This window comes from Elaeis guineensis, chromosome 12 (genome assembly GCF_000442705.2).
Source record: "Elaeis guineensis isolate ETL-2024a chromosome 12, EG11, whole genome shotgun sequence".
NCBI lineage: Eukaryota > Viridiplantae > Streptophyta > Magnoliopsida > Arecales > Arecaceae > Elaeis > Elaeis guineensis.
The window spans coordinates 53,364,895-53,392,422 of NC_026004.2; the positions used below are offsets into that span (position 1 = coordinate 53,364,895).

Below are 27,528 nucleotides of genomic sequence, written 5' to 3' on the forward strand. Positions count from 1 at the left end.
TCTTTTATGTGGTGCCATAGTCTCTGGTGTTGTTTTTCATTTTCGAAAATGAGCCTAACCTTTTCTCTAGCACCAACTGTTACTGCAAATTTTTTAGCTCGAGTTGGCTTGGCTAGAGGTAGGCGGTGACTACAGGACAATGACGACAAGACCTACAAAATAAGTTTTTGATCAGAGTTGGTTTCGATAGGACCTTCCGACATCCAAGTCAGAAATCTTGAATAAATATGAAGGAGTGAGCGTGAGAGAGATTGTGCTTATCTTTGGGTCTCTTGTTTGTCTCTATTTATAGACTAAGGCGAGAGCCATGAGAGAGTAGGAGTGTGAGGTGTTATCCCTGCCATATCGGATGTGGCGTGCCCCATATTGCTTGCCTAATTTAATCGGATTCAAGCGGTTGTGGATTCCTTATCTGCCTGTTCATAATTATTGCTTGAGATTACGGGATTTAAAAATCTGTGCGGAGTTAGGGGTTAACCTTTTCTGCTATGTCAATTGGAGTCGACGATCACTCCTGCTCGTTATACCAGTTAAGATCACTCTAGGAGGTACTTCAGGTCGGACAGATATGGTCGGTTCAAAAAATCTCGAGTCGGTTAGTACTAAGATGGGTTGGATCGAGGCATCATACTCGTTGGCATCAATTGAGGTAAGATTTTTCACTATATCAAAAATTATATAATAAATTGATTAAGATTATTAGGATGGACTTATAGCATTCCTATACAAACTATTATCAGCCAAAAATAGAAAATCAAGCTTCTCCTCTAATTCTATTATTATTCGAGCAAGTTACTTGGTCTTAACACAGGACCCGCGCCACCTTAGATGACTTATAGCCGATATCGTCTATGGCATTCACGCACGGAGACTGATCTCAAACGGCTGACTGGTGTGCCGGACAAAACAGCCGATCCGTTCCCCCACCCACTTCGGATAGGTCCGCTGCCCCTGCATCAGAATGTCCCGCCGCAGCTCGCCCATCGCCGCCTGCGGTCTCTGCCACCCGAAAGCGACCGCTTCATTAACTTATCCAACATTTTCCACCCTCTCGTTCAAATGATGGAGAAAAAACAAGCCAACACGTGGCACCTGGACGAGGCCTTCTCCTCATGCGCATGCCTCAGGGCGCAGGCCAAGGCCACTCGACGAGCTCCACGTATGCCAAGCGTCATGCATGCACATGCCTCATCCGGACCATGGATGATGCTTCCGCGTTCGCTAGTCTTGCTGTTGAGTTTGGAAAATAAAACGAAAACGAAAGAAAAAGGGAAATAGCGAGTATCGGGGCTACGCTTCCCAAAGCTTATAGGATCACAGAAAGAAGAAAAATATACATATAAAAAAAAATTAGACGAGAACAAGAAGGTCCAAAAGGGCATGAGAAGAGGGAACGGACGATCCGAAGAAGACCCACCACCCCCTTCTCTTGTCCACCAACCAGGATCCTTCTCCCTCTGCGACCGGCGTGCGGGATTCCACCGGTGCGCCTACCACCCTATTCTAGGATGCAACTACTCTCATCCTTCTTCGCTCTCCTCCTTTTGCTCTGCTCTCTCTAAATAGCGACTGGGAAGAGGGAAAGAAGAGAGAAGACATCGGTGTTGAAGATCAATCATGGCCGTTGGTGAGAACACGGGCGGCGTCGATCTCGGGGCAAATGCGGGGTCTTCCAGCCGGGATTTCGACGCCGGCGGAGCGTCGGAGTCGAACGGCCCTAAGGATCTGGACGCCCGCCAGCCAGTGGTCCGGATGGTAGAGCCCGCCGGCGGCATGCCCGTCCTCCGTCCCCACCACGACACCGCTGCCGCCTCCGCCGCCTACCACATGAGGGTCCAGCAGCTCCACCAGCAGCACCGCGCGGCCGGTGGCATCGGCGGCATTCTGGAGAAGGGCTTGGCGAGGGCCGAAGGTGGGGTGGTGGTGGCGCAGCGGGCCGACGGGGTTGTCATCGGAAGGAAGGGGGACGCGGCGGCGGCGGCGGCGGCCGCCAGCGGTGGCGAAGGGTTTAAGCGGGAAATGAGGGATTTGGAGGAGCTCCTCTCGAAGCTGAACCCGATGGCGGCGGAGTTCGTGCCCCCGTCGCTCGCCAACCATAGACACGCCGCCGCCACCGGTGGCGGAGTTGGCGGCGTGGACGCTGGGTTTGACTCTAATGGCTTTGGAGCGCATCACGCTGTGGCTAATGGCGGTGGTAGAAGGCGGGTAAGGGTTTTGATCACATCTTCTACCCTATTTTCCTTCGTTTTCTCTCTACGGTAGCCTAGCCGATGTAATTATTTCTATCTTTTCTTCTTTTATAATGGTTTTGGTTTTGCGGTTTGGCTTAAAAGAAGAACGGGTATGGCCAGGGAAAGCGCCGAATGAACAGCAGGACGAGTTTGGCACAGCGAGAGGAAGTGATAAAGAGAACGGTTTATGTTTCTTATATCGATCATCAGGTAATGACTCTCTGGCCAGATTTTAGAGTTTTACTTTCTCTGGAATTAGTTTCAGTCTGGATATTCTTTGTCTCTGGATGACATGATTTAGATTGTGCTTTACTCACTAGAATCTGGTAGGAGGTAGCCTGAGGCATGTCGATTGACACTTATTCTAGATTAACAAAGATCCTACGTTTTTGGCCTTTTGTTTTATCCCCTCATCTTTTCATTAGAGTTTGCTGTAGTTTGGGAGTGCTCGAAATGCTATAGAGGCAATGGCATGAGTTTAAACAATGCTTTAATCATTGTATGGTAAAAAGGATTTCAAATCTCAATATGTCACTTATCTCGATGACCAAGATTGAGATGAACTGAGATCTTAGTTTATCTCGATTGATATGGGAAGTGGGTAAGTTTGGACAGATTTGAGATCTTCCAAGATCTTGGTTGATAATTTCTGGATTGAGATATCAAAATCTTGGTCAAGATTGAGAACTATATCTGAGCATTGATTTCAAGATTTATTAGTTAAAAAGTTCTATTTAAGGCAGTAAAAAAGTGATAGAAAAGTATCGTCCAATATGAATTTATTGCATCAGCCATTATCTCAGATTTTGTCATCTCATATCATCATATCAAGAGGTGTCCAATATTGAGACAAACTAAGATCTCAGCAGAGACGAAAACCTTGATTGCATGTACATAGGAGTTTTGTAGTAAATACATAAAAGTTTTGAGATGCCTACATATTTGATGCAATAATTAATATTGTTTTAGTTTGGTTTGTTGTCTTGACACTTGGAGCTATATAATAATTTTTCTGTCATTGTCATTATTGTTTTCTTTTCATTTATTTTCCTTTTTTCTTTTTTGGTGGAGGCAAGTGTTGTTGTGCATGCTTGTGCAAATTGTGTTATGCCACTTAACATTTTCATATATAGCACACAATTTGTAAGAACAAAGAGAAACTAATAAGTGTGTTGACTATTTGGAAAAGTAGAAGACTTGGGTTGCTTAAAATTTCTTCTAAGACATCTTTGGACACAATTTGAAAAAATTCCAATTTTCCAAGTCATTGAAAATGAAGGGGGTTTGGTTTAATTTAATTGTATTTTTCTCTTAACTATGAAGGGGAAAGAAGTTATTTGTAGATCCACTTGGATGTAGGTCTATAAAACCATATGAAAGGTATGGAAAGTTGTTATTTTGATAGGATGTTCCCAAGCTGAATAAAAAAAAAATTGCTTATGCAATACAATGCTCTTGGAATTTTTTGATATTGAAATTAGACCAAAGTTTTATATAATGTGCAATATGGGGCTGTTTTGGTTTTTCCATAGAATGGGACATCTTGTGTATTGACACTTAGGACAACATATGTCCCATTCTGATACTTGGGATGGTGTTCTATCGCAATAATCAAGATGGTGGGATGCTCAGTCGTCCTATTGGCATGTAAAATCTTGAATTATACAATATTTGCTCCTTGTTTTATGATTCTCTTGATGTTTGCTGATTAAATGGAAAATTTTTAGAGGTTTTAGTTTTAGCATTGTTGGTTATTGTTATATGAAGGGAATGCTATACCATCTCAAACTGCTTAGTTTGGGGCATATCAAACTGTATTGAGGGCGGATTACTGCGATTCCACCACTTGGTTCGAAGAATCCAGGGAGGGAGAGGAAGGGAGAGAGAGGGTTCGAAAGCTCTCATCTCATCCGTCGTTCGCCGTCTGCAAGGGTCATTCTTGTTTGAAATGAAACAAGGGCTATAACTTAAGTTTTTTCCAAATATGTTTCGAATAATATAGGGGTGACCCCCTACAGACAGCGGATGGAGGATGAGATGAGGGCTTCTGAGCCCTCAGCCTCTCACTCTCTCTCTCTCTCGCCCTCTCTTGGCCTTTCTTTCCCCTTCCCTCTCTCCCTCTCTCTTTTCTTTCTTTCTCTGCCTTTCCCTCTCCCCCTCCCTGTACGACTCTCCATTTATCGATACAATCCGAAATGGCACAGCATGGTACCAAATCATACTAAACCACTGGACTACTGGTATTGCTATTGTTACAACCAACCTTGATTATATGCATTCTAGATGCACCTATTTCTATATTAACATATATTTGTTTTTATTTGTTCTTTTTATTATTAAAGAAAAAATGAATAATTTGGAATAAATGTGAGATTTAGTGGGTAAATTATAAACACATAGCAGAATAAGTCTAGACATGAGTTAACAAGATTTTACAATGTTTATATGATATAAAAATAGATTATGAAATTATTCAATATTGATGCATGATGATGTTAATTTTTTCTTTTCTTTTTCTATGGTTAAGAATGACACTCATTTTTTTGCTAGAATAGAACATAAATTTGTACAGTTAAAGTCCATGTTGGCTATGGTGAGATTTAATGTTGCCTAATAGTGGTCGATGTTAGCTAGAATAGCTATGATAAGATTTAATGACGCTTGTTTTTTATGGTTAACGATGACACTTATTTTTGTTAAAACAGCTCTAAACACAAATTTGTGGAGTTAAAGTCCATGATAGTTGTAGTCAGATTTAATGTTGCCTAATAGTGGTCAAGCTAGTTGATGTTAGAGTATTATCGTACTTATGGTATTAGATGTATTTATGGTGGTAGTATATTAGGCTTATTTTATTTTTCACTTCTATGCCTTATTTGTACATATCCATTTATGCTAAGTAATCTGTACATATCTCTATAAATATTAAAACAACCTTAGAGAGGGGTGTGTTGCTTTTACCCATATTTTTCATGGTATCTGTTGGTGCAAAAATCCGCTAGCGCCGGAGAAGCTGGAGTCACGGTCACCGTCGGGACCTGCAAAAGAAGTCTAAACCGGAGGTGGGGTTGCTCCGGCAAGACCCTCCGACGCTCAAGTCAGTTCTCTGCCTCAACAAGAATGGAGTGCTCGAACGAAAATTTTAGCAGAGTTTCTAGGTAAAAACGAGAGCTTTGAGAATAACGTATCTAGGGTCCCCCTTTTATAGGCGGAGGGGGCAACAAACTGATGGCGATGTCTGTAACCGTCTGGTAGTGGGCCGTCCAGAGTCAGGAGGAGTTTGTTGTGGAGAGTAGTGGAGTGGATCCGTGGCTATCACTGGGGCGAGCCACGTGGAGTCTGCCACGGGGAGCGGAGCGGCGTCCGTTGTCGCGACTTGCCAGAGAATGGGAGAATCGCGCGGTATCCATCGCAGGAAGTGGAGCAGGATCGTGGCCATTATTAGGGCCTGCCAGGGAGTAATGGAGCTGCGTAGGATCCGTCGCAGGGAGTAGAGCAGAACCGTGGCCATTATTGTGGTCTGCCTGGGAGTAATGGAGCTGCGTAGGGTCCGCCGCAGGGAGTGGAGCAGAACCGTTGCCATTATTGTGGCATGCCTAGGGGTCCAGACTTGTCGGCCGAAGTTCGGTTGGAGTCGGTAGCTGGGGACGGAGCCCGGCTCCCATAGGAGTCCGGTCGAAGTCCACCTGTAATTAAGGTCAGGGATGAAGTCCGGCTCCCGTAGGAGTTCGGACGGAGTTTACCTGTAAGTGAAGTCGCGGGCGGAGCTCGGCCCCCGTAGGAGTCCGGGTGAAGCCTTCCAGCAGTTGATGTTGGGGACGAAGTTCGGCTCTCGTAGGAATCCGGACGGAGTCTTCCCGCAGCCGGAGCTGGGGACGGAGCCCGGCTCCCATAGGAGTCCGGTCGAAGTCCACCTGCAATCAAGGTCAGGGACGAAGTCCGACTTCCGTAGGAGTCCGGACGGAGTTTACCTGTAAGTGAAGTCACGGGCGGAGCTCGGCTCCCGTAGGAGTCCGGGTGAAGCCTTCCAGCAGTTGATGCTGGGGACGAAGTCCGGCTCCCGTAGGAATCCGGACGGAGTCTGCAGGTGAAGTCGTGGGCGAGGTCCGGTTCCCGTAGGAGCCTGTGCGGAGTTTTCCTGCAATTAGAGTCAGGGACGAAGTCCGGTTCTCGTAGGAGTCCGGACGAAGTTTACCTGCAGCTGAAGCCATGGACGAGGTCCGGTTCCCGTAGGAGTCCGGGTGAAGCCTTCCAGTAGTTGATGTTGGGGACGAAGTCCGGCTCCCGTAGGAATCCGGACGGAGTCTTCCCGCAGCCGGAGCTGGGGACGGAGCTCGGCTCCCATAGGAGTCCGATCGAAGTCCACCTGCAATCAAGGTCAGGGACGAAGTCCGGCTCCTGTAGGAGTCCGGGCGGAGTTTACCTGTAAGTGAAGTCGCAGGCGGAGCTCGGCTCCCGTAGGAGCCTGTGCGGAGTTTTCCTGCAATTAGAGTTAGGGACGAAGTCCGGCTCTCGTAGGAGTCCAGACGAAGTTTACCTGCAGCTGAAGCCGTGGACGAGGTCTGGCTCCTGTAGAAGTCCGGGTGAAGCCTTCCAGTAGTTGATGTTGGGGACGAAGTCCGGCTCCCGTAGGAATCCGGATGGAGTCTTCCCGCAGTCGGAGCTGGGGACGGAGCCCAGCTCCCATAGGAGTCCGGTCGAAGTCCATCTGCAATCAAGGTCAGGGATGAAGTCCGGCTCCTGTAGGAGTCCGGACGGAGTTTACCTGTAGCTGAAGCCGTGGACGAGGTCCGACTCCCGTAGGAGTCCGGACGGAGTTTACCTGCAGCTGGAGCCGTGGGCGAGGTCCGGCTTCCGTAGGAGTCCGGACGGAGTTTACCTGCAGCTGAAGCCGTGGGCGAGGTCCGACTCCCGTAGGAGTCCGGACGGAGTTTACCTGCAATTAGAGTCAGGGACGAAATCCGGCTCCCGTAGGAGTCCGGACGTCGCGAAGAATCTAGTCGGCGCTGGCGGGTCCTGCTCGTCGACAAAACTTGGGAGTGTGGCGGAGGCTCGGCCGTCTGGGAGGTTTGAAGAGACGTTGCCGGAGGTCGAAAGTCAGTTGGATTCTCGGAGGGTTGCTCCCATCACGAATTTCGGCTGGGGGGTATTTTATACCCAACACCAGTCCCCCTACTTCCGAGTTCGAATTTCGAATGAAGGAAGTACAGAAAGATTGTCGCAGTCGAAGTTCTTCCCTCGATGTCTGCGCGCGATCGTCCTCAGATATGTTGGCATTTAATGCGTGCATGCTGGAGCCTTTTTTCGATTAGGACGATCCGAAGAGTCTTTTCGGAACTCTCACCGGGACGTGATCCCAAGCGTCACGCCATGAAAGTTTACGAACGATCAACCCCAGGTCGCGGTAAGTGGGACACGCGGGACACGTGGTGGGCACTGGTTGGCCTAAGGACACCTGCCACCATAACTGCGCCAGGCCTCGTTGCCTATTTAAGCCCCCACCTTTCCTCCAGGGGCTTCACGACATCCTTCTTTCGCCTGAGAGCTTGGCCACTCAGCTACTCCATCGGTGCCCCTTACGACTCCGAGCGTCTTTCGTGTCGGTCTTTGCCATCTCCGCCGGCTTTCCGCCGCTTCCGGTCCCTCGAGTCTCTCCAAGGGGTTCCCCCGTCGGGGCCTCCGCCCCGGAGACCAATCTCAAAATGATGTCACAGACTAAGAAGAGTGCGAGGAGGAGAACAGCGGTCTACGAGTTCTCCGATTGTCAAGCCGCTGCTGAGGGTTCTCGCCGCTTTAACTGGGGCTCAAGGGAGAATTCCTTCAACAACATGGATTTAATAACGGGGACAACCGGTGAAGACGTTCCGCCTGAGAACTTCGGAGTAGCCGAACGGGGCGACACCGGTCAAGGGGGCAGAGCTTTCGCCACAAGCCGTGGCGGGATCCTTGATGCCGTCGGGGCCGAGGGACCAGAAGCGGTCAGCACTGATGGCGGGGCAGCAGAACTTGTTGCGGGGACGGTGGAAGTAGCGCATGCCGACCTTACCGGAACACCCAAGACGGTGGTTGTCATGGAGCACATGGCGGTGGCACATGCCTTCAGCGCCACCGTTGCCTCCGGGGTAATTCCGGTTCTTCTTGAAATAGGTCGTCGTCACCGCTGCCGTTGCCCTTGCTGCCCCCTGGAATCTATCCCATCTTTTTCCCCCTAGGGTTGGGATTTCGGAGGTGGAGCGGAACGAGGCAGGGGGCGAGAGCCGAGAGGCTTGTCACACGTGCTGGAAAATGCTGCTGGGAAGGATAGAATCGGGAAGAGAAGTCTACGGCTCGAAGTAGCCTCCGGTGCATCCCTTTTGAGTCTTGCAATAATGTTTTCTTTTTCTGGCCCTCCGGGTCTTGTAACGTACATCGAGAAATGAGAAGGAGATTTTGTTACTTCGTTTGCGCTTTGCGTCGAATTGTTGTCTGCCGAACTTCCTTTCTTTACCATTGTTGTTGTTGTACTCCCTTCTCTTTACTTCTCTTCTTCTTTCTCTCTTTTCTCTTCTCTTCTCTTCTTTTTTTTTTTTTTTTGACGTCGTCCATACGTCGCCGGTAGTGGTCACGTCGGCTCGCCTTTCAGTTGTCCTTCTCCTTCAACTAATGGCTCTGTAATGTATATTGGATGAATAATATGAGAAGGAAAATTTCTGCTACCTCTTATACTCACGTGTTGAATTGTCGCTTGCCGAGCTTCTTTTCGGCCTTCGCGTCGTTCGGAGGTACCCGATTGCCATCGTATCGACCCGTCCTTTTCGTCCATGGCCGTAGATTTGTCCGGGGCCACTCGGGTTTGGTGCCCCCCATCAGGGCTCGGGCTCGGAGGGCTCATCTTTCGTCGCCCCGAGGAAGTCTCATCTCGGGCTCGCACTGAGAGCTTCCTTGAGAGCTGGGGTCCTTGATAAGAACCCCAATCCTTGCTGAGACGGAGTTCTCTGCATCTTCGATACTGTTTATTTTCCATTCGTCACTGACGTGGTCCATCGCCTTCCTTTTTAGCCCCTCCATTTTTCTTTTTCGTTTGAAATTTTTCCTCCGCTCTTGGTGGGGCTACGGGAGTTCGGCTCCCGTAAGCGAAGTCGGGGCGAAGTCCGGCTCCCGTGGGAGTCCGGACGGAGTTTACCTGCGATTGAAGTTAGAGGCGAAATCTGGCTCCCGGATGGAACTTACCAGCGGTCGAAGTTGGGGACGAGGTTCCGGCTCCCGTAAGAGTCGGGGAGGAGTTTTCTTTTGATCAAAGCCAAGGGTGAAGTCCTGCTCCCGCAGGAGTCCGGGCGAAGTTTGTCCGCCATTGAAGTTAGAGGCGGAGTCCGGCCCCCGTGGGAGTCCGGACGGAGTTTACCGGCGGCCGAAGCCGGAGACGAAGTCCGGCTCCCGTAGGAGTTCGGACGGAGTCTTATCACGAAGGGGCCGCTGGGGAAGGTCCCCTCCTTTTTCTCTTTTGGTCTTGAACGACCAGACTTTAATTGACGAGGTTCTTTCCCTGTTTCTGTCGTAACAGGTTTCAGCTCTGGTTAGGACGAGGTCTTCCTCTTGTCTCTAACGCGGCTGTAGGCGTACATATGGGCGTTGCTGGGTCCTTCCCCCCTTCCGGTCTAAAGAGAATCGGGCCTTCGACTCTGCTCGAGTCAGGGCGAGGTTCTCGTCCTGTCCCTAACAGGGCTGTGGGGGCGCATATGGGCGTTGCAGGGCCTCTCCCCCCATCCGATCTAAAGAGAACCGGGCCTTCGACTTTGCTCAAGTTAGGGCGAGATTCTTCTCCTGTCCCTAACAGGACTGTGGGGGCGCATATGGGCGTTGCAGGGCCTCTCCCCCCATCCGGTCTAAAGAGAACCGGGCTTTCGACTTTGCTCAAGTTAGGACGAGGTTCTCTTCCTGTCCCTAACAGGGCTGTGGGGGTGCATATGGGCGTTGCAGGGCCTCTCCCCCCATTCGGTCTAAAGAGAACCGGGCTTTCGACTTTGCTCAAGTTAGGGCGAAGTTCTTCTCCTGTCCCTAACAGGGCTGTGGAGGTGCATATGGGCGTTGCAGGGCCTCTCCCCCCATCCGGTCTAAAGAGAATCGGGCCTTCGACTTTGCTCAAGTTAGGGCGAGGTTCTCCTCCTGTCCCTAATAGGGCTGTGGGGGCGCATATGGGCGTTGCAGGGCCTCTTCCCCCATTCGGTCTAAAGAGAATCGGGCCTTCGACTTTGTCGAGACGAAGTTCCCCTCTTGTTTATGATATAGTTTGTTTGGACTGTCCTGTCGATGTAAGATAGTGCCAAAGGGGGGAGACATGTAGATATACAACTTTTAATTAAAATAAAGTTATTGGTAGTACATCCGTAAGTTTTTCGAGCTCCATGGTCGCGGGAGGTCGGCTCCTCCGAGCTCCTTAAGATAGTAAGTTCCGGGCCGGACTACTTCTTTGACCTCATACGGGCCCTCCCAGTTTGGGGCGAGCTTCCCTCGATCCTGAGGTTGCGAGACAGCGGCTCGTCGAAGCACTAGATCTCCTGCTCTAAAGACTTTGTTCTTGACCCGTGAGTTGTAATAGCGAGCGACTTTCTGTCTGTAGGCTGCCATTCGAACCTGTGCCACCTCCCGCCTTTCTTCCAGCAGGTCAAGGTTGGCTTTAAGACCTTGCGAATTTTGATGTTCGTCGAATGCCACGACTCATGCCAACGGGAGTTTAAGCTCAATTGGGATGACGGCCTCCGTTCCGAAGGCTAAAGCAAAGGGGGTCTCCCCTGTGGGCAGTCTTTGGGTAGTTCGATACCCCCACAACACATGATAAAGTTCGTTCGCCCAAGTTTCCTTCGCCTTTTCGAGCCTTGTCTTAATCCCCTGCAGAAGGGTTCTGTTAGTCACCTCAGCCTCGCCATTCGCCTGAGGATGGGCTACTGATGTGAAGTTGTGGGAGATGTTTAGATCTTCACAGAATTCGATGAATCTTGCTCCCGCGAATTGCCGTCCATTATCAGTGATTAGGGTCCTAGGCAGACCGAACCTGCATACGATCGACTTCCAGACGAAATCTTGCACTTTTGCTTCTGTGATTTTTGCTAGTGGTTCGGCTTCAACCCATTTGGTGAAGTAGTCGATCGCTACAAGGAGGAACTTCCTCTGCCCCGACGCCATGGGAAAGGGGCCAAGGATGTCCATCCCCCATTGCGCAAAAGGCCATGGGGCACTCAAGGGTGTAAGCTCGGTGGTGGGCTGTCTCTGGATATTGGCATATCTCTGGCATCGATCACACTTTCTGACATACTCAATCGAATCATGATGCATTGTCGGCCAGTAATATCCTTGGCGAAGCAACTTGTGGGATAAAGATCTAGCCCCCAAATGGTTTCCGTAGATTCCTTCATGCACCTCCCACAAGGCGTAGTCAGCTTCTGAAGGCCGGAGATATTTCAAAAGGGGCAAAGAGTATGATCTCTTGTACAACTTGCCCTCATAAAGGATGTATCGGGAGGCTTGATTTCTGAGCTTTCGAGCCTCTTTTGCATCCTGGGGGAGAACCCCATCTCTGAGATAGGTTATCAGTGGGTCGACCCAGCTGGGCTCGTGGTCAATTTCCATCACGGGCCGTGATTCTTTTGTACTTGGGCACTTTAGAACTTCAAAAAGAACGCCTTTGGGCAATTCGGCCGGAGCCAACGTTGCCAGCTTGGAGAGAAGGTCAGTCCTGGTATTTTTCAACCTCGAAATCTGTCTGATGTTGAAGCTGCTGAAGGCGGGGACGAGCTCCTTTACCTTTTTAAGGTATTTAGCCATGCTGTCCTCCGCGCTTCGTAATTTCCGTTGACTTGTCCCACTACTAGTTGGGAGTCGCTGTGGACCCGGAGCCGATCTATTCCCAGCTCTTTGGCGATCTTCAGTCCTGCGATCAGAGCTTCATATTCCGCCCCGTTGTTCGTTGCGGGGAACTCAAAACGCAGAGCATACTCCGCGACGATTCCCTCCGGACTGATCAAGATCAGGCCCGCGTCTGCGCCTGACATGTTGGAAGACCCGTCCATATAGAGGGCCCAAAAGCGATCAGAGGGATCTGCTTCTTCTTTGGGGGAGTTTGGTCGGGGCTTCAGGCCGTCAATTTCGTCTTGTTCAGGTTCGGCCTCCTCTGGGATAGTACACTCCACTATGAAATCTGCCAATATTTGGACCTTCACTGCTGGCCTGGGTCGATAGTTGATGTCGAATTCTGTGAGCTCGATCGCCCATTTTGCCATCCTCCCGGAGGCGTCCGCCTGGTGCAAAATCCCTTGATCGGTTGGTCGGTGAGCAGCGTTACGGTGTGCCCTTGAAAGTAGGGTCGGAGCCTCCGGGCTGCAATCAACAAGGCGTAAGTCAATTTTTCTAATTTAGTATACCTGATCTCGGCGTCTCTCAACGCGCGACTGACGTAGTAGATCGACCGTTGGATTTTCGCTTCTTCTTTGACAAGGACAGCCGCGAGAGCCATGGGAGAGACCGCCAGATATAAAAACAGTTCCTCCCCAGGCTCCGGCTTTGCCAACAGCGGGGGTGAGCCGAGGTAGCTCCTTAGTTCTTCGAACGCTTGTTGGCACTCAGAGGTCCAACAGAAGTTCTTCGGCTGCTTGAGAGTTTGAAAGAAGGGTAAGCACCGTTCGGTCGATCTTGCGACGAAGCGATTCAGGGCCGCTACCCTCCCTGTAAGGCGCTGAACCTCTTTTATCGACTTTGGGGCGGCCATCTCCTGGATGGCGCGAATTTTTTCTGGATTGGCCTCAATCCTGCGCCCCGACACCATGAAGTCCAGGAATTTTCCCGAGGTTACTCCGAAAGCGCATTTAGTCGGGTTCAGCTTCATTTTATATTTTCGGAGAGCGTCGAAGGTCTCCTCGAGGTCGGCGACGTGGTCCACGGAAGATTTGCTTTTTACGAGCATGTCGTCCACGTAGATCTCCATATTGCGGCCGATCTGCTCCTTGAAGATTTTGTTCACCAACCGCTGGTAGGTTGCGCCTGCATTTTTGAGGCCGAAAGGCATGACCCTGTAATAGTAAAGGCCACGGTTAGTAATGAAAGCTGTCTTTTCTTCATCTTCTGGTGCCATCCTGATTTGATTATAGCCGGAGAATGCATCCATGAAGGTGAGGAGCTCATGGCCCGAGATTGCGTCCACCAATTGATCAATTCTGGGAAGGAGGTAGCTGTCCCTTGGGCAGGTCTTATTCAGCTTTTTGAAGTCTATGCACATCCTCCACTTGCCGTTTGCTTTTTTGATTAGGACAACGTTGGAAATCCAATCAGGATAATTGACTTCCCTAATGAATCCGGCTTTAAGGAGCTTGTCCACTTCCTCAGCTATCGTCCTCTGCCTCTCTGGTGCATGACCTCGGATTTTTTCTTTCGTCGGTCGATGCTTTGGATTGACGGCCAGGCGGTGCTCCATGACTTCTGTGTCAATCCCCGGCATGTCTGCTGGAATCCAGACGAAAACGTCCGCATTCTTTCGTAGAAAATCGATGAGACGCGTCCGCACCTCCTCCCCCAAGTTGGAGCCGATCATTGCTACATGCTCCACGTTCCCGTCGTTCAAAGAGATTGGTACCAGATCTTCAATTGGAACGCCCCTCTCTTCAGTGAGGTCGTCGCGAGCATCCAGTCCATCGACTGGACAGGGGTCAGATTGGTCGCTTCTTTGCAAGGCTATGTTGTAGCAGTGTCTGGCCAGGGCTTGGTCTCCTTGGACCTCTCCGATCCCCTGGTTGGTGGGGAATTTCAACTTCAAATGGTAGGTTGATACGATGGCTCGGAGAGCGTTGAGGCCAGGTCGGCCGAGGATTGCGTTGTAGGCTGACGGCGCCTTCACCACCAGGAAATTCACCAGAGCCCTGGATTGCCTTGGATATCGACCTGCGGCCACAGTCAAAGTTATTATTCCCTCCATCGGAACAGCGTCGCCGGTAAACCCTACCAGAGGGGAGCTAATCGGCCTCAAATGGCCGTCAAGGATGGACATTCTTGAAAAGGCATCGTAGAACAAAATGTCGGCCGAACTTTCATTGTCGACGAGAATGCGGCGGACGTCGTAATTTGCTATATTCAAGGAAACTACAACAGCGTTGTTATGAGGGAATTGAACTCCCTTAGCGTCTTCTTCAGTAAAGGTTATGGGTTCCTCAATCTTTTGTCGCTTGGGGGGTACGGCCAGTACGTTGGTTGCTTCCTGCTGGGATCCTTCCGAGATGGTGTTGGCGAAATCCGTCGGAGGCCGATTGTCCGACCACTCCATATCGGCGACCATTGTCGGAGGATGTGGGGCCCGGGAAACCAGAGGCGAGGCCGGAGCCTGAGATCTGGCTGCGGAGGCCGTGGGTCGTCGTGTGGATGCTTCGCGAGAAGTCATCGAGCGAGGATCCAGTGGGGGGAAAGGGGGAGCGGATGTCGGAGAAGATGACCAGAGGCGGTTCCGTTGAGCGCTCCTTTAAAAACAAGGGTACTGCGAAGGTTCGCCCCCTTCCTCTAGCGCCAATCCTGTTGGTGCAAAAATCCGCTAGCGCCAGAGAAGCTGGAGTCGCGGTCGCTGCCGGGACCTGCAAAAGATGTCTAAACCGGAGGTGGGGTTGCTCCGGCAAGACCCTCCGACGCTCAAGTCAGTTCTCTGCCTCAACAAGAATGGAGTGCTCGAACGGAAATTTTAGCAGAGTTTCTAGGTAAAAACGAGAGCTTTGAGAATAACGTATCTGGGGTCCCCCTTTTATAGGCGGAGGGGGCAACAAACTGATGGCGATGTCTGTAACCGTCTGGTAGTGGGCCGTCCAAAGTCAGGAGGAGTTTGTTGTGGAGAGTAGTGGAGTGGACCCGTGGCTATCACCGGGGCGAGCCACGTGGAGTCTGCCACGGAGAGCGGAGCGGCATCCGTTGTCGCGACTTGCCAGAGAATGGGAGAATCGTGCGGTATCCGTCGCAGGAAGTGGAGCAGGATCGTGGCCATTATTAGGGCCTGCCAGGGAGTAATGGAGCTGCGTAGGGTCCGCCGCAGGGAGTGGAGCAGAATCGTGGCCATTATTGTGGCCTGTCTGGGAGTAATGGAGCTGCGTAGGGTCCGCCGCAGGGAGTGGAGCAGAACCGTGGCCATTATTGTGGCCTGTCTGGGTGTCCAGACTTGTCGGTCGAAGTTCGGTTGGAGTCGGTAGCTGGGGACGGAGCCCGGCTCCCATAGGAGTCCGGTCGAAGTCCACCTGTAATTAAGGTCAGGGACGAAGTCCGGCTCCCGTAGGAGTCCGGACGGAGTTTACCTGTAAGTGAAGTCGCAGGCGGAGCTCGGCCCCTGTAGGAGTCTGGGTGAAGCCTTCCAGCAGTTGATGTTGGGGACGAAGTCCGGCTCCCGTAGGAATCCGGACGGAGTCTTCCCGCAGTCGGAGCTGGGGACGGAGTCCGGCTCCCATAGGAGTCCGGTCGAAGTCCACCTGCAATCAAGGTCAGGGACGAAGTCCGGCTCTCTAGGAGTTCGGACGGAGTTTACCTGTAAGTGAAGTCGCGGGCGGAGCTCGACTCCCGTAGGAGTCCGGGTGAAGCCTTCCAGCAGTTGATGCTGGGGACGAAGTCCGGCTCCCGTAGGAATCCGGACGGAGTCTGCAGGTGAAGTCGTGGGTGAGGTCCGGTTCCCATAGGAGCCTGTGCGGAGTTTTCCTGCAATTAGAGTCAGGGACGAAGTCCGGCTCTCATAGGAGTCCGGACGAAGTTTACCTGCAGCTGAAGCCGTGGACGAGGTCCGGCTCCCGTAGGAGTCCGGGTGAAGCCTTCCAGTAGTTGATGTTGGGGACGAAGTTCGGCTCCCATAGGAATCCGGACGGAGTCTTCCCGCAGCCGGAGCTGGGGACGGAGCCCGGCTCCCATAGGAGTCCGGTCGAAGTCCACCTGCAATCAAGGTCAGGAACGAAGTCCGGCTCCCGTAGGAGTCCGGGCGGAGTTTACCTGTAAGTGAAGTCGCGGGCGGAGCTCGGCTCCCGTAGGAGCCTGTGCGGAGTTTTCCTGCAATTAGAATCAGGGACGAAGTCCGGCTCTCGTAGGAGTCCGGACGAAGTTTATCTGCAGCTGAAGCCGTGGACGAGGTCCGGCTCCCGTAGGAGTCCGAGTGAAGCCTTCCAGTAGTTGATGTTGGGGACGAAGTCCGGCTTCCGTAGGAATCCGGACGGAGTTTTCCCGCAGCCGGAGCTGGGGACGGAGCCCGGCTCCCATAGGAGTCCGGTCGAAGTCCACCTGCAATCAAGGTCAGGGACGAAGTCCGGCTCCCGTAGGAGTCCGGACGGAGTTTACCTATAGCTGAAGCCGTGGACGAGGTCCGGCTCCCGTAGGAGTCCGGACGGAGTTTACCTGCAGCTGGAGCCGTGGGCGAGGTCCAGCTCCCGTAGGAGTCCGGACGGAGTTTACCTGCAGCTGAAGCCGTGGGCGAGGTCTGGCTCCCGTAGGAGTCCGGACGGAGTTTACCTGCAATTAGAGTCAGGGACGAAGTCCGGTTCCCGTAGGAGTCCAGACGTCGCGAAGAATCCGGTCGGCGCTGGCGGGGTCCTGCTCGTCGACAAAACTTGGGAGTGTGGCGGAGGCTCGGCCGTCTGGAAGGTTTGAAGAGACGTTGTCGGAGGTCGAAAGTCAGTTGGATTCCCGGAGGGTCGCTCCCATCACGAACTTCGGCTGGGGGGTATTTTATACCCAACAGTATCAAAGTCAAAACTCAAACCCTAGGGTAAGCCGCTGCCATAAGTGATCATTTCTGGTGGATCCACTTATCCATCATCAAATCTTCTCTTTTCTTTTACATTATTTTTCTTGTTTTTACTGTTTGCTACAGTATCACTATAGTACCACTACAGTACCATTGCAGTAGCATTGCTACAGTACCGGTCTTCTATAGTAAATCCTGCTACAATACCAGCCATCAATTCCTTGGTGCCATTTTTATTTAATCATCTTACGACAAATTTATGGCGGCTAACGTGTTTCATTACTTTCCGTTGTCAACATCAAAACCTTGGTCTCGGTTGAACTCACTGACACCATCTATCTTGTTTGAAAATAAGTGTTTCGGAATGTGCTTGAAAGTTTTAGTCTCATATATAGATGGCACGGCAATCGTCATTTCTCAAACAATTGAGGGAACCGACAACAAAGTTTTGGCCAATCCGACCTACTTTATCTGGAAGAAAGGAGATACAATTATACGGTCATGGATTAAAGCGACGTTGTCTTTGAGCATTTTACAGATGGTGATATCTATTTCATCAAAGATAGCATGTGAGATCTGGACGGCGATTGAGACATATTTCTTAGATAAATCTGCATCTACTAGATTCTCTCAAGTAGGAACTTCGGAACATAAAGAAGGGAACAATGAGCATGATCGAGTATTGATGCAGGACGGTCCAAAATCTTATATGCTATGCATCAATGCAGCACATAAGATGTCAAACCTATCCTACTGGTTGCTATCCCTTAGATGTAGCATACAAAATTGATTGCAAAATAAGATTAAATGAGCATTTTTTTTTGAAATTAATTTTAATAAAGGAAGAACATTCGTCTAAAGAAAATAATAAAGTAAAGAGATTAAATCGGATAAGAAATTATACCATATGATGTCCAATAAACATGTAGTTATGCTATTACGATTAACTCAGATCAATTTGCAGTCTGTCCACAATGATCTCCTAGTTAAGCTTATAGATGTCCACGTAGTCAATTCTTGCTCAACAATTACAATCAAGTATCATGCAGGAAGGAAAAGGATTGAATTAATTTCTAACTTTTTTTTTTGGGAAAGAAGTAATATGATAAATTTTTCGAGGAAAGAAAATAGAAATCAAACTATCCTATGAATTCAGCTTATATTACCAATAGATGATATGTGTGGATCTAGATCTGGGCAGAAAAATTAGCACTATAACCTTTTTTTTTGAGCAAAGAGAAGCTAATACTTGACGTGGGTTGAAGTTGGCCCAGATTGCTGGTACAGATGGCTGGTCGGACGTCTTAGATAGCACGCGCAAGGAGAAGGAAAAAAAGATCTTCATCTTCAACCTTCGTGTTCTTCTTACTTTGTGAAATCTCCAAACTTTCTCGAATCTCGATCATATCTCACTAATAGCTAATCACAACTTACAGAAAATAGAGGAGAACACAGATCTAAAGAAGAACTAAACTCTAGACCTCGCCAGAACCGGTAACACCTCGGGAAAGAAACAAAGCTTTCACTATAACTCTTTAACAAAACTCGAATTTTATTCAGTAATCATTCTCCCCCATAGCCAAAGTCTTGTGGGCTATCTATAGACCAACACCTTTGAGAATAAAAAGAAAATATTCCCCATTTAGGGATTTATCTAAAAAAAGAAAGATAATCAAACAAGATCTTCCTAAATAGAAAAAGAAATTTTGACCAAATCTTCTCAAGTAAGAAAAGAAAGATGACAGAATAAAATTTTTTTCTAAAAAGATGATAGAATAAAATCTTCCTAAATAGAAAAAGAAAGATGATAAAATCTTTTAAATAAAAAAGGAAGATGAAAAAATCTTCCTAAACAGAAAATTCAGCAAAATCTTCAAATCTAGATAGTGGATTTGGGTGCTAACTAGTGCCGCCTTCTTTGATAGACCCGAAATCCGGACGTAGACTCAAGTAAGGCTTGGTCTGTATCAAGTATATGCAAAAGGTCAAGGCTATCGGAGATGCTCTAGATGTAATTGGAGAAGGTAAGTCAGATCACAACCTTGTGGTGACTGTTCTTTTAGGGTTTTTAGAAGAATATCGAGGATTTGTGAGTGTATTAAACACTCATCGAATTAAGCCCACCTTCCATCAACTTCGTCCTCTCCTCATGTAGGAGGAGACTGAAGTACAAAGGAGAAGTTGTCATCCAGCAAACTCATCATAGGATGCCAGTGCCCTTTATGCCAACCAAGGCAAAGGAAATTGAGGTGGCTATGGAGGTAGATCTCGTGGAGACCGTGGATAGAGAGAAGGTCGTGGATAGTTGTATGGTCGAGGATCTCTGGGAGCATATCCTTCATAACCTTTTTCATATAGTCCCATTTTTTTTCCATAATCATAAATGCAAAATTAGTCATCGACTCCACCATATCAGGCGACATCCTCTTTATTACGACGCGCTAGAGTGCAGTGCCAGATATATGGCAAATTCAATCACACTGCTCTCTAGTGCAGATAGAGGTTTAATCATGCCTTTGTCTCTGACAACCTTTCATAAACTTTTACGGCCATGAACCTTCATGAATCCTCTGAGGAGGTCTGGTATCCTGACACTAGTGCTTTTAATCATATGATGTCAGATCGAGATATGCTATTGAGTTCTAAGCCCTATAGTGGAAGAGATAGAATTTTTGTTGGTAATGGTCAGCTACTTTCTATTGCAAAAACTGGTGAAACAAAATTGAATACTCCTATTCTATCTTTTGATTTAAAAAAATATTCTCGTTGTTCCTTCTATAAAATGCAACTTGCTTTCTATTCGTCAGTTTTATCGCAACAATAACTCAACATTTGAATTTGACTCAACTGATTTTTTCTTGTGAAGGACAAGGAAACTGGGATGGACATTTTACGATGTAGTAGTTCGGGAATGTCACTTTATCCTTCATTTTTGAGAGTTGCAAGTATAGGGAATAAGCCACTCCTTTGTATTGTAAATCCACTCCTTTGTGCTGCAATGGTATAATAGTTCCTTAACTACCACTATCCTGTTGAAAATCTTCATGCTTTCGTGTTAATGATGTACATTGTGTAGATGTTACTTTGTGATATGAAATACTTCTTATATTGCTTAAAGATAAAAAGCAAGGATGGCGGAATCATCCCGAACCGCTTGCTTCAAGGCATACCATCTCACATTGGTCGGTTATCGACATGAAACGGCTCTTTGGTTTAGGTCATGATGGTTTATTTATTGGTCTGGTCTGGCTCATCTTTGGTTTATCTCTTTACCGACTCTATTTCTCACTCTTGAAGCCTCCAAGCTTGATTCTATCCTCTCTCAAAGCTTGCAGCTCTCCTCTTTCACCTTGCCATCCTTTTCTCCTCTGGTACTTTGTTGTCCCTATCACCAGTCTCATGGCGACCACCACTACGGAACCCCTAGTGCCTCGGGACTAGGCCTGGTCAACGGTGATGCTCCTCCCTTCTAGGATTTGCTTGTTCATCCCCTCGACCTCTTGATCTCCCGATCAATGATGATCTGCACCAAAAAGCAACCAAACCATCAGATCTGAGATCAAGAAGCATGTATTTGATGATCTTCCTTGGTTGGATCGAAGGATCAAGGCCTTGGATTCGAGGGAGGTGCCATCCATGGCCCCGGCAAGTTGATCTCTCTCTTTCTCTCTCCCCCTTCCGCCCATCCCCCCTTCTTCCCCCTTTTCTCTCCCCTTCTTCCTCTCCCTCTCCCCTTGTCCAATATGCATCGGGTCGATATAGTACGGTACTAGTTGATGGCTGATATGGTTCCCGATACCCGTTTGACGAACCTTGATAAAAATATTACTAATGAATATATCCTAGGATCATCTTGATTTTTACCTTGATTTATTACTTATTACTTTCTTATTAGAGGAAAAGAGGAGCATATTGAAGTCACTCTTTCACTCTTGAACACCAAGGATTGTACATTAGGTCCTAAACATCAAGGAGTTGACATCCTTTTGGGTCATAACAATACCTTACTCTGTCAACATATCATTCTACTACACTAAAATACCTTCCATGCTCAAAGTGTTCACTAAATTTAAATATATCTGATTAAATTCAGACGATTGCTATTTAAGAAGCTTTTGAATGTTGTTTAGACCGATTACTATGAAAATTTTTCACATCTCACTCCTTTAATAACACAAGTTAATACTTTAATCTGAATGAACTTATCCACCCACTTGACAAGTGACTATCTTTAATTGTTGAAGCTCTCTATTGTCCTGTATTCCCACTTTTATCTTGAATGCACATTCTCACATCTCTTTCTGTCTTTCTTTGTAGCCTTAATATTCAAAAGGATCCCATATTTGGAATCCAAATAAACTTTCCAAGGCCTATCTGTTGATTCCTATCTCTGCATATTTTTTTTTCATAGTAAAATTGTTTTAAACTAACTTTTTCTTTATCGTAATCCACAATGCAGTGGGTGGGTTTGCCTAGTTTTCCTGTACTCTAACATTGGGTCAAAGGGTATGAAGAGACCAACATTTGGGTGTCTCGAAAGAAGAACATGGATTGAATTACTATGGGAAACATCATTAGTAATGTATGGTCTGTGCAGCTGATTGTTTCTGACTTTCTTGGTTTACACTTTGCTTTGATAGTTTATGGTTTATGAAACTTCTGTATCGCATGTGAAATAAGCCTCAAAAGTTTGGTATTCCTTGATTTACATGATTTGTTCATAATGGACAGGAAGTTTATTCTCTGTTTAGATTACCATTAGGATTTTTTTTTTTTTTTAAAGACCTCCTTACCTTGTCGCATTTGTCCTTCATTTAATTGAGTGGAAGGTTTGACATATAACTCTTGGGATTTAGGTTACTGAAGAACAGCTTGCAGGACTATTCATTAACTGTGGACAGGTAAGTTTCTTTCATCTCCTTTGAATTTGTGTGGAATTTAATTCATGTAAAGTTTAACCTTTTCCTTATTGCTGAAGGTTGTTGACTGCCGTATGTGTGGGGACCCAAACTCTGTTCTTCGTTTTGCTTTCGTAGAGTTCACTGATGAGGGTGATTACCAATATTTACATATATTTTTTTGCTTAGCTTCTCATGTTATAAAGTTTAAATATCATTGATCGTTGTCATGTGATGATGCAACTTCAGAAGGTGCAAGTGCTGCTTTAAATTTGTCAGGAACTGTGCTTGGATATTACCCAGTGAGGGTGCTTCCTTCCAAGACTGCAATTGCGCCTGTTAACCCGACATTTTTGCCCAGGGTAAGAGATTTAAAATTGTTATGCTAGTTATTTAGAGATGCCATACATGTTATATGTAAATATATTCTTTCTCTTGATATCTTGTTGATTAGTGGTTAACTTTTAACAATTTCTGTGGTCTTTAGTCCAATGATGAACGTGAGATGTGTGCACGGACTGTTTATTGTACAAATATTGACAAGAAGGTAAACTATAAATTTGTTGAATCATGCTTCCAGATTTTATATAACATCATTTATGCATCTATAGAACGACTTTTCCCATAAAAGCTTTCTGCAGGTTTCGCAGGCAGAAGTTAAACTCTTCTTTGAGTCCCTATGTGGCGAGGTTTGCAGTCTCTATGTTCAAATTATGGTCAATATTATTATTGTATGATTATTATTCAATATTGTGACATAATCTTGTATGGTACAGGTCTATCGCTTGAGATTGCTTGGAGACTATCATCATTCGACTCGCATTGCGTTTGTCGAGTTTGTGATGGTTAGTATTTCTGGCTTTCTGCAATTATGCAAAACTACCACCATCCATTTACATAACTTTTTGACAGAAGGGAATTTTCTTAGTGTTAAACTTTCAAGTATGGTGCAGGAAAAAAAGGATTCAAGGAAACTGAAAGTCTACAGCTTGTATCAGCATGCATGTTGTGTTTCTAGTCTTCTCTCAAAGCAGCTCTTATCTAACTAATACTATTCGCTGTCTTCATGATTTAAAGTAGATTTCAGCAATCGTTCCCTTTTCCAATTTTGTTGTTCAGTTATTGTATGTAGTTTCTTACGGCTTTGATTCAAGAATCTGCATAATAGAACTTTAGAGAATTTAAATTCTTTAAAATATTTTGAGACTTTATATTTGCTACGAAAAGAAAAGAATAGTATTTGTCACTATTTATGTCAATATTTCCTACTATCTCATGTTGTTGTGCTATTTTTTTCTTTAATTATTTTTGTATATGTCTATATATTTTTGGAGTCTTCTTTATGACAACACAAACATCATGTTGGAGATAGAATATTTGTGAGTGATGTGGAACGAATAAAGATTAAAATAGAATTTATTTATTTATTTTTTTTGCTCAAAGGCATCATATCCCATGATACTAATGCAGGTGAATACAAATTTACCAATTAATTGTTAGTAGTTAGTTTCAGGGGCATGGTACTCAATGCTCTACCTATATATTGATGCTTTGGTGGTACATGTTGATTGTCCACTGGGAGGTCCTTTCCCTCCCTTGCAGGCTTCCCCCCTTGGGGACAGGTCCATTAATATGGAGTGAAATTTTGGTTAAAGTAAAATTGAAGAAACTATGTTATTAGGGTTGGTGGGTGGAAATGAGATGCGACATTCGCTACACCCTTCCCCTGCCTGTCCTACCTATATAGAAGATCAAGATAGTTTGGCATGTACATAAAAGAGAGAACAGACACATATGACATAACACAAATCATTTCCATGGTATGGTTAATATTACTTAGGCATTACATTGCAAGTATGAATAATGGAACAAAATACATATAATTGATGGCTCGAGATAATGAAACATTTGTGGAGGAAATTGTACATTCATGTATTATGCACTTATCTTATGATGCTTGTTAATGTGGATGACGGCTCTTCTCAATGAGTTGTCCGTCATGTGATTGGCCGGTCAGCCCTAAGAAAAGGATGAAATCAGTGATTCAATACACAATTGTAAATAAGGGTGCACCAATACATGAGGCTTCTATCGCTGTGAGGTCTTAGGAGGGTTAAAAGTACGTTGCCTCACCCTTGCAAGCAGATAGGTTGTTTCCGTGCTTGAACCCATGACACCCAGCTCACAGTGGAGCAACCTCACCACTGTGCCAAGGACCTAAGAAAAAGGATGAGACCAGTGATTGGATATAGATTATGCTAAATTAAATGATCTATTTCGATATGATATTGTCTTGATAAGGTCAATCTTGTGCTTCCCTCCTAAATTGATCAGCCATAGCGTGACTAAACTGAATTTCATGTCCAATGGTGGATGACTAAACTGATCTTCACATTTAGATAACAAAACTAACTCTATTTTGTGGACTGAATAAAAATTAAAGCAAATTATAAATCGAAACCATGAAAATCAGTTTGAAATTAAGATGAAGGCTGAGGCTGTGAAAACATCATCATCATTGGCTTTATGTAGGATATATGCCATGCCTGGTGGTGATTAGCGAACAATGCAATGCTGGTTGCATGTTGTGCATGCCATGTCGAGTACCAACGAGGGGATCATGACAATGCTAGTTGCATGCCATAGCTAGCAAAGCTGTGAGAGGCTGGCATCCAGCATGTCATCATTGCCTCAAGTGCAAGTGCAATTGTTGCCTACTGGCCATCCAATTGCATCTTAGAAGATTTGAGAAAACAAAATCATAAAATGTCCATGCTCAAAACGTGGAAAACCATGAAAATCATTGACTGGACTCATCTGGAGCCCTTATAGACATGCTATCAAGTATGCTGTAGGCATAGGAGGGTTCTAAGCCTTCTCATAACATACATCAAGCACATATTGGGTATAGGATGTTACATCATTCAAAAACCTGACATGCAGATCCTAAAATATCCAGAAACAACAAAAATAGAGCTCTATTGTGAAAAAGCTTCACGCATACAAATCTAAAAACCCAACAGCAAGGGATCCATACCATGGTGATGGAAGAGAGGACCAAAACAAGGCACAACCAAGGAGAGATGGGCATTGTGCACTTCTTGGCATTGGGCCGAGTAAGGGAGGCCTCAGGTGTTATACATCAGGCGGTTCATTTGTAGGGGGATTGAAAGAGGAGGATCTAGTGCTCATTGTTGAAGGCTATCCATATATTAAATGATTTGATTTGTGTCTTTTTGCTGTATTTATAAGTAATTGGATTTGTTGAATACATACTAAACTTTTTCTCATGTTCTGGCACCCTGAGCATTCATGAAATTTGGGAAGCTGCATAGAGTTTCCAGTCTATGCTTGCTGTCTAAGCCATCTCCTATAATCCTCCCTACCTTCTACTTAACCACTTGTTTATTTTATTTTATGTCAGTGCTTCAAATTCTTTTCTTTAATTCCTGTTTGGGCCCTTGGACCTTGAGTTGCTTCAGTATGGTGCAAAGTCGCACTTATGCATTTTAAATCCAAATTTGATGCCAAAATACATTATTTTAAAACCCCCCTTGCAGGCTGAGAGTGCAACTACTGCCCTCAACTGTAGTGGCGCGATACTGGGATCCTTGCCTATAAGGTACATTTTCTTGTGTCGTATTTCAATTCATGCATGTGTTTTAGCCCTTCCCTGTTTTTTTCCTCTTTTTTTTTTTTCTTGATCTGTCTTATCTCCTTGCAAATATTTTAGGATAAGTCCCTCGAAGACTCCTGTGTGGCCACGTGCTCCTCGTCAACCCATGAATTGAAACTTTTAGGTCCATGACATGGCTGGTAGAACTCTTATACGCACACACAGAGTATACAGGGATATTAAGGTATATCTCTTTGGATTATAACTTATTTTTATGTAGTTTCTGAATGTTATGTACCTTTGACAAATCTTTATATGAATGGTGGGGTGGCTCGTTCTTTTCTGGCACATAGAGTTGGTTGGGACATTGGGGCTTTTGACAGTTTATCAGTAGATAATGGACAAATGTCCTTAACGTATCCATGAAAGAAACTGTATCAATTGTGTGGAAATCTTGCTCTATAACCCTCGAAGTCTTGCTGAAAGAAGCTGTTCTAATTGCCTTAAAGTGTTCTAATCGGTTGCACCTATTGGTTATTATTTTTAAAAGATTGCTTCCTTCTGCACTGACTGGCTGTAACAAGGGGGTGGTTTGCTTTGAAGTTCAACTTTTCCTGGGTAAATTTTTATTGATCTGATGAATACTTGCTTCTGGATTAATTATGTATAACCTCGTTCAAACTTAGGGACAGTGTGTGACGGGATGTTGTTACTGATCATTGATCGCTACTGTAATGAATAGGCCGTTCTTATGTATTTCATGTTATCAATGCTTAATGTTGATTGAATGCTTGTGTATGGTCAGAAATTGCCATGTATCACGATTTAGATGTAGATTACAGCACAACAGGTCTGAAACCTGGTGGAATTCAATAATTTGCCGCACTGAGTTTTGAATCCATTCCGGGCTTCGGCGGCTTGTAACCTCTGTTGATGTCGACATGGCCTGGCCTTGATAGCTGTATGTGTACTCTTAAAAGGGCTTATGATGGTATAAGATATGAATTACACAACCATGTCTTCAATGTGTCTAGTCTTTATTTTCTTAGATGCATGTGTAATTGAAAGCCCACTGAAAAAGGATTAGGTGGTAGAAAAATAGCTAAATGGGTCCTCACCGTATAGAATTTTAATCGATGCATGGTTAGTTTTGCAACTTAGAAAGTAACGAATGGTTAGTAGGTTATTTATGAGACAGACCAATTATACTGGTAGATTTTGTTATAATTATGAGACATTCCGATCGGATTACATGTATGCGTGCTCGTTGATCTCTTATGTGGTTATGTCCTCTTTGCCTCCAATGTTCCGTCAGCATCCTTGTTCACCATCTAACCGTACGAGAAAGGAAACCGTCCTGATGTTTGAAGAATTCTTGAAAGAGAGAGGGAGAGAGATCACATATCAGGGTGTTTGGTTGGCAATGGATTGGAATTAAAATTAAAATAGTTTAATCTTTTGGAGTGTTTGATTCGAGAACGGAATCAGAATTGAAATAAAAATTTGAATCTATAGGAAATAGAGGTTGAGTTTTATTTGAGTTGAGTCATTTTCATTATATTTTGAAATCGAAATGAGATTTTTTTTAATCAAATGATTAGAATGGAGGTTATTCATTTTCGTTTCGATTTCAAACTCTTACTTCTTCTGATCAAATACCTTCGGGTGTTGTAGGGGTCTTGGGGGATCGTTGGAGCTATTGTTGAAGGGTTAGTTTCTATTGTCACAGGCGCAAACATTCTCCCATCCATGCTCATGCAATGCGTGCGCTTGCCATACAAGCATGCACGTTTGTGCATGCACACATCTGAGCACATACAAGCATGCACGTTTGTGCATGTACACATCTGAGCATGTGCGTGTGCATGCATGTGTGGTGCATGCACACACCGCACACGCATGTACACACTGTGCGCACACCGTGCCCATGCACGCACTCACATAAGGTATTGAGAACTGAAAATTTCAAAAAAAACCAATTGAGGAGATCTGTCACCGAGGAACATTTTTGTCTAGAGTAAATTACTATATGATGATAATAGGAAAAAAAAATTATTTATTGATACA

The 27,528-nt window shown here is 46.1% G+C and overlaps 1 protein-coding gene across 4 annotated transcripts; it reads left to right on the forward strand.

Moving 5' to 3' along the window:
• Positions 1-1,269: 1,269 nt before the first annotated feature.
• On the forward strand, positions 1,270-26,217 carry LOC105035285 (polyadenylate-binding protein-interacting protein 12). 4 transcript variants are annotated; one of them, XR_003799288.2, is made up of 11 exons: positions 1,270-2,205; positions 2,334-2,441; positions 21,804-21,848; positions 21,926-21,998; positions 22,095-22,207; positions 22,333-22,392; positions 22,487-22,534; positions 22,622-22,690; positions 22,799-22,850; positions 25,406-25,467; positions 25,579-26,217. XR_003799288.2 is itself a non-coding variant. In XM_010910802.4 (10 exons), the coding sequence occupies exons 1-10, from the start codon at positions 1,618-1,620 to the stop codon at positions 25,634-25,636; spliced, it is 1,221 nt and encodes a 406-aa protein (XP_010909104.1). In that variant the 5' UTR covers positions 1,271-1,617; the 3' UTR covers positions 25,637-26,217. The 4 variants fall into 4 exon arrangements, 3 of the variants coding, with proteins under 3 accessions (XP_010909104.1, XP_010909105.1, XP_010909103.1); XM_010910802.4 differs by lacking the exon at positions 22,799-22,850 and having other exon boundaries at positions 1,271-2,205; positions 2,337-2,441; XM_010910803.4 differs by lacking the exon at positions 22,799-22,850 and having other exon boundaries at positions 1,272-2,205; positions 2,352-2,441.
• Positions 26,218-27,528: the final 1,311 nt, after the last annotated feature.

Bases quoted from the DNA above. Each gene is read 5' to 3' on its own strand.
- LOC105035285 (XM_010910801.4), top strand. From the start codon at position 1,618: ATGGCCGTTGGTGAGAACACGGGCGGCGTCGATCTCGGGGCAAATGCG. The intron at 21,849-21,925 runs GTAAGTTTCTTT...TTATTGCTGAAG, and splicing joins TATTCATTAACTGTGGACAG to GTTGTTGACTGCCGTATGTG. The intron at 22,208-22,332 runs GTAAGAGATTTA...TGTGGTCTTTAG, and splicing joins ACCCGACATTTTTGCCCAGG to TCCAATGATGAACGTGAGAT.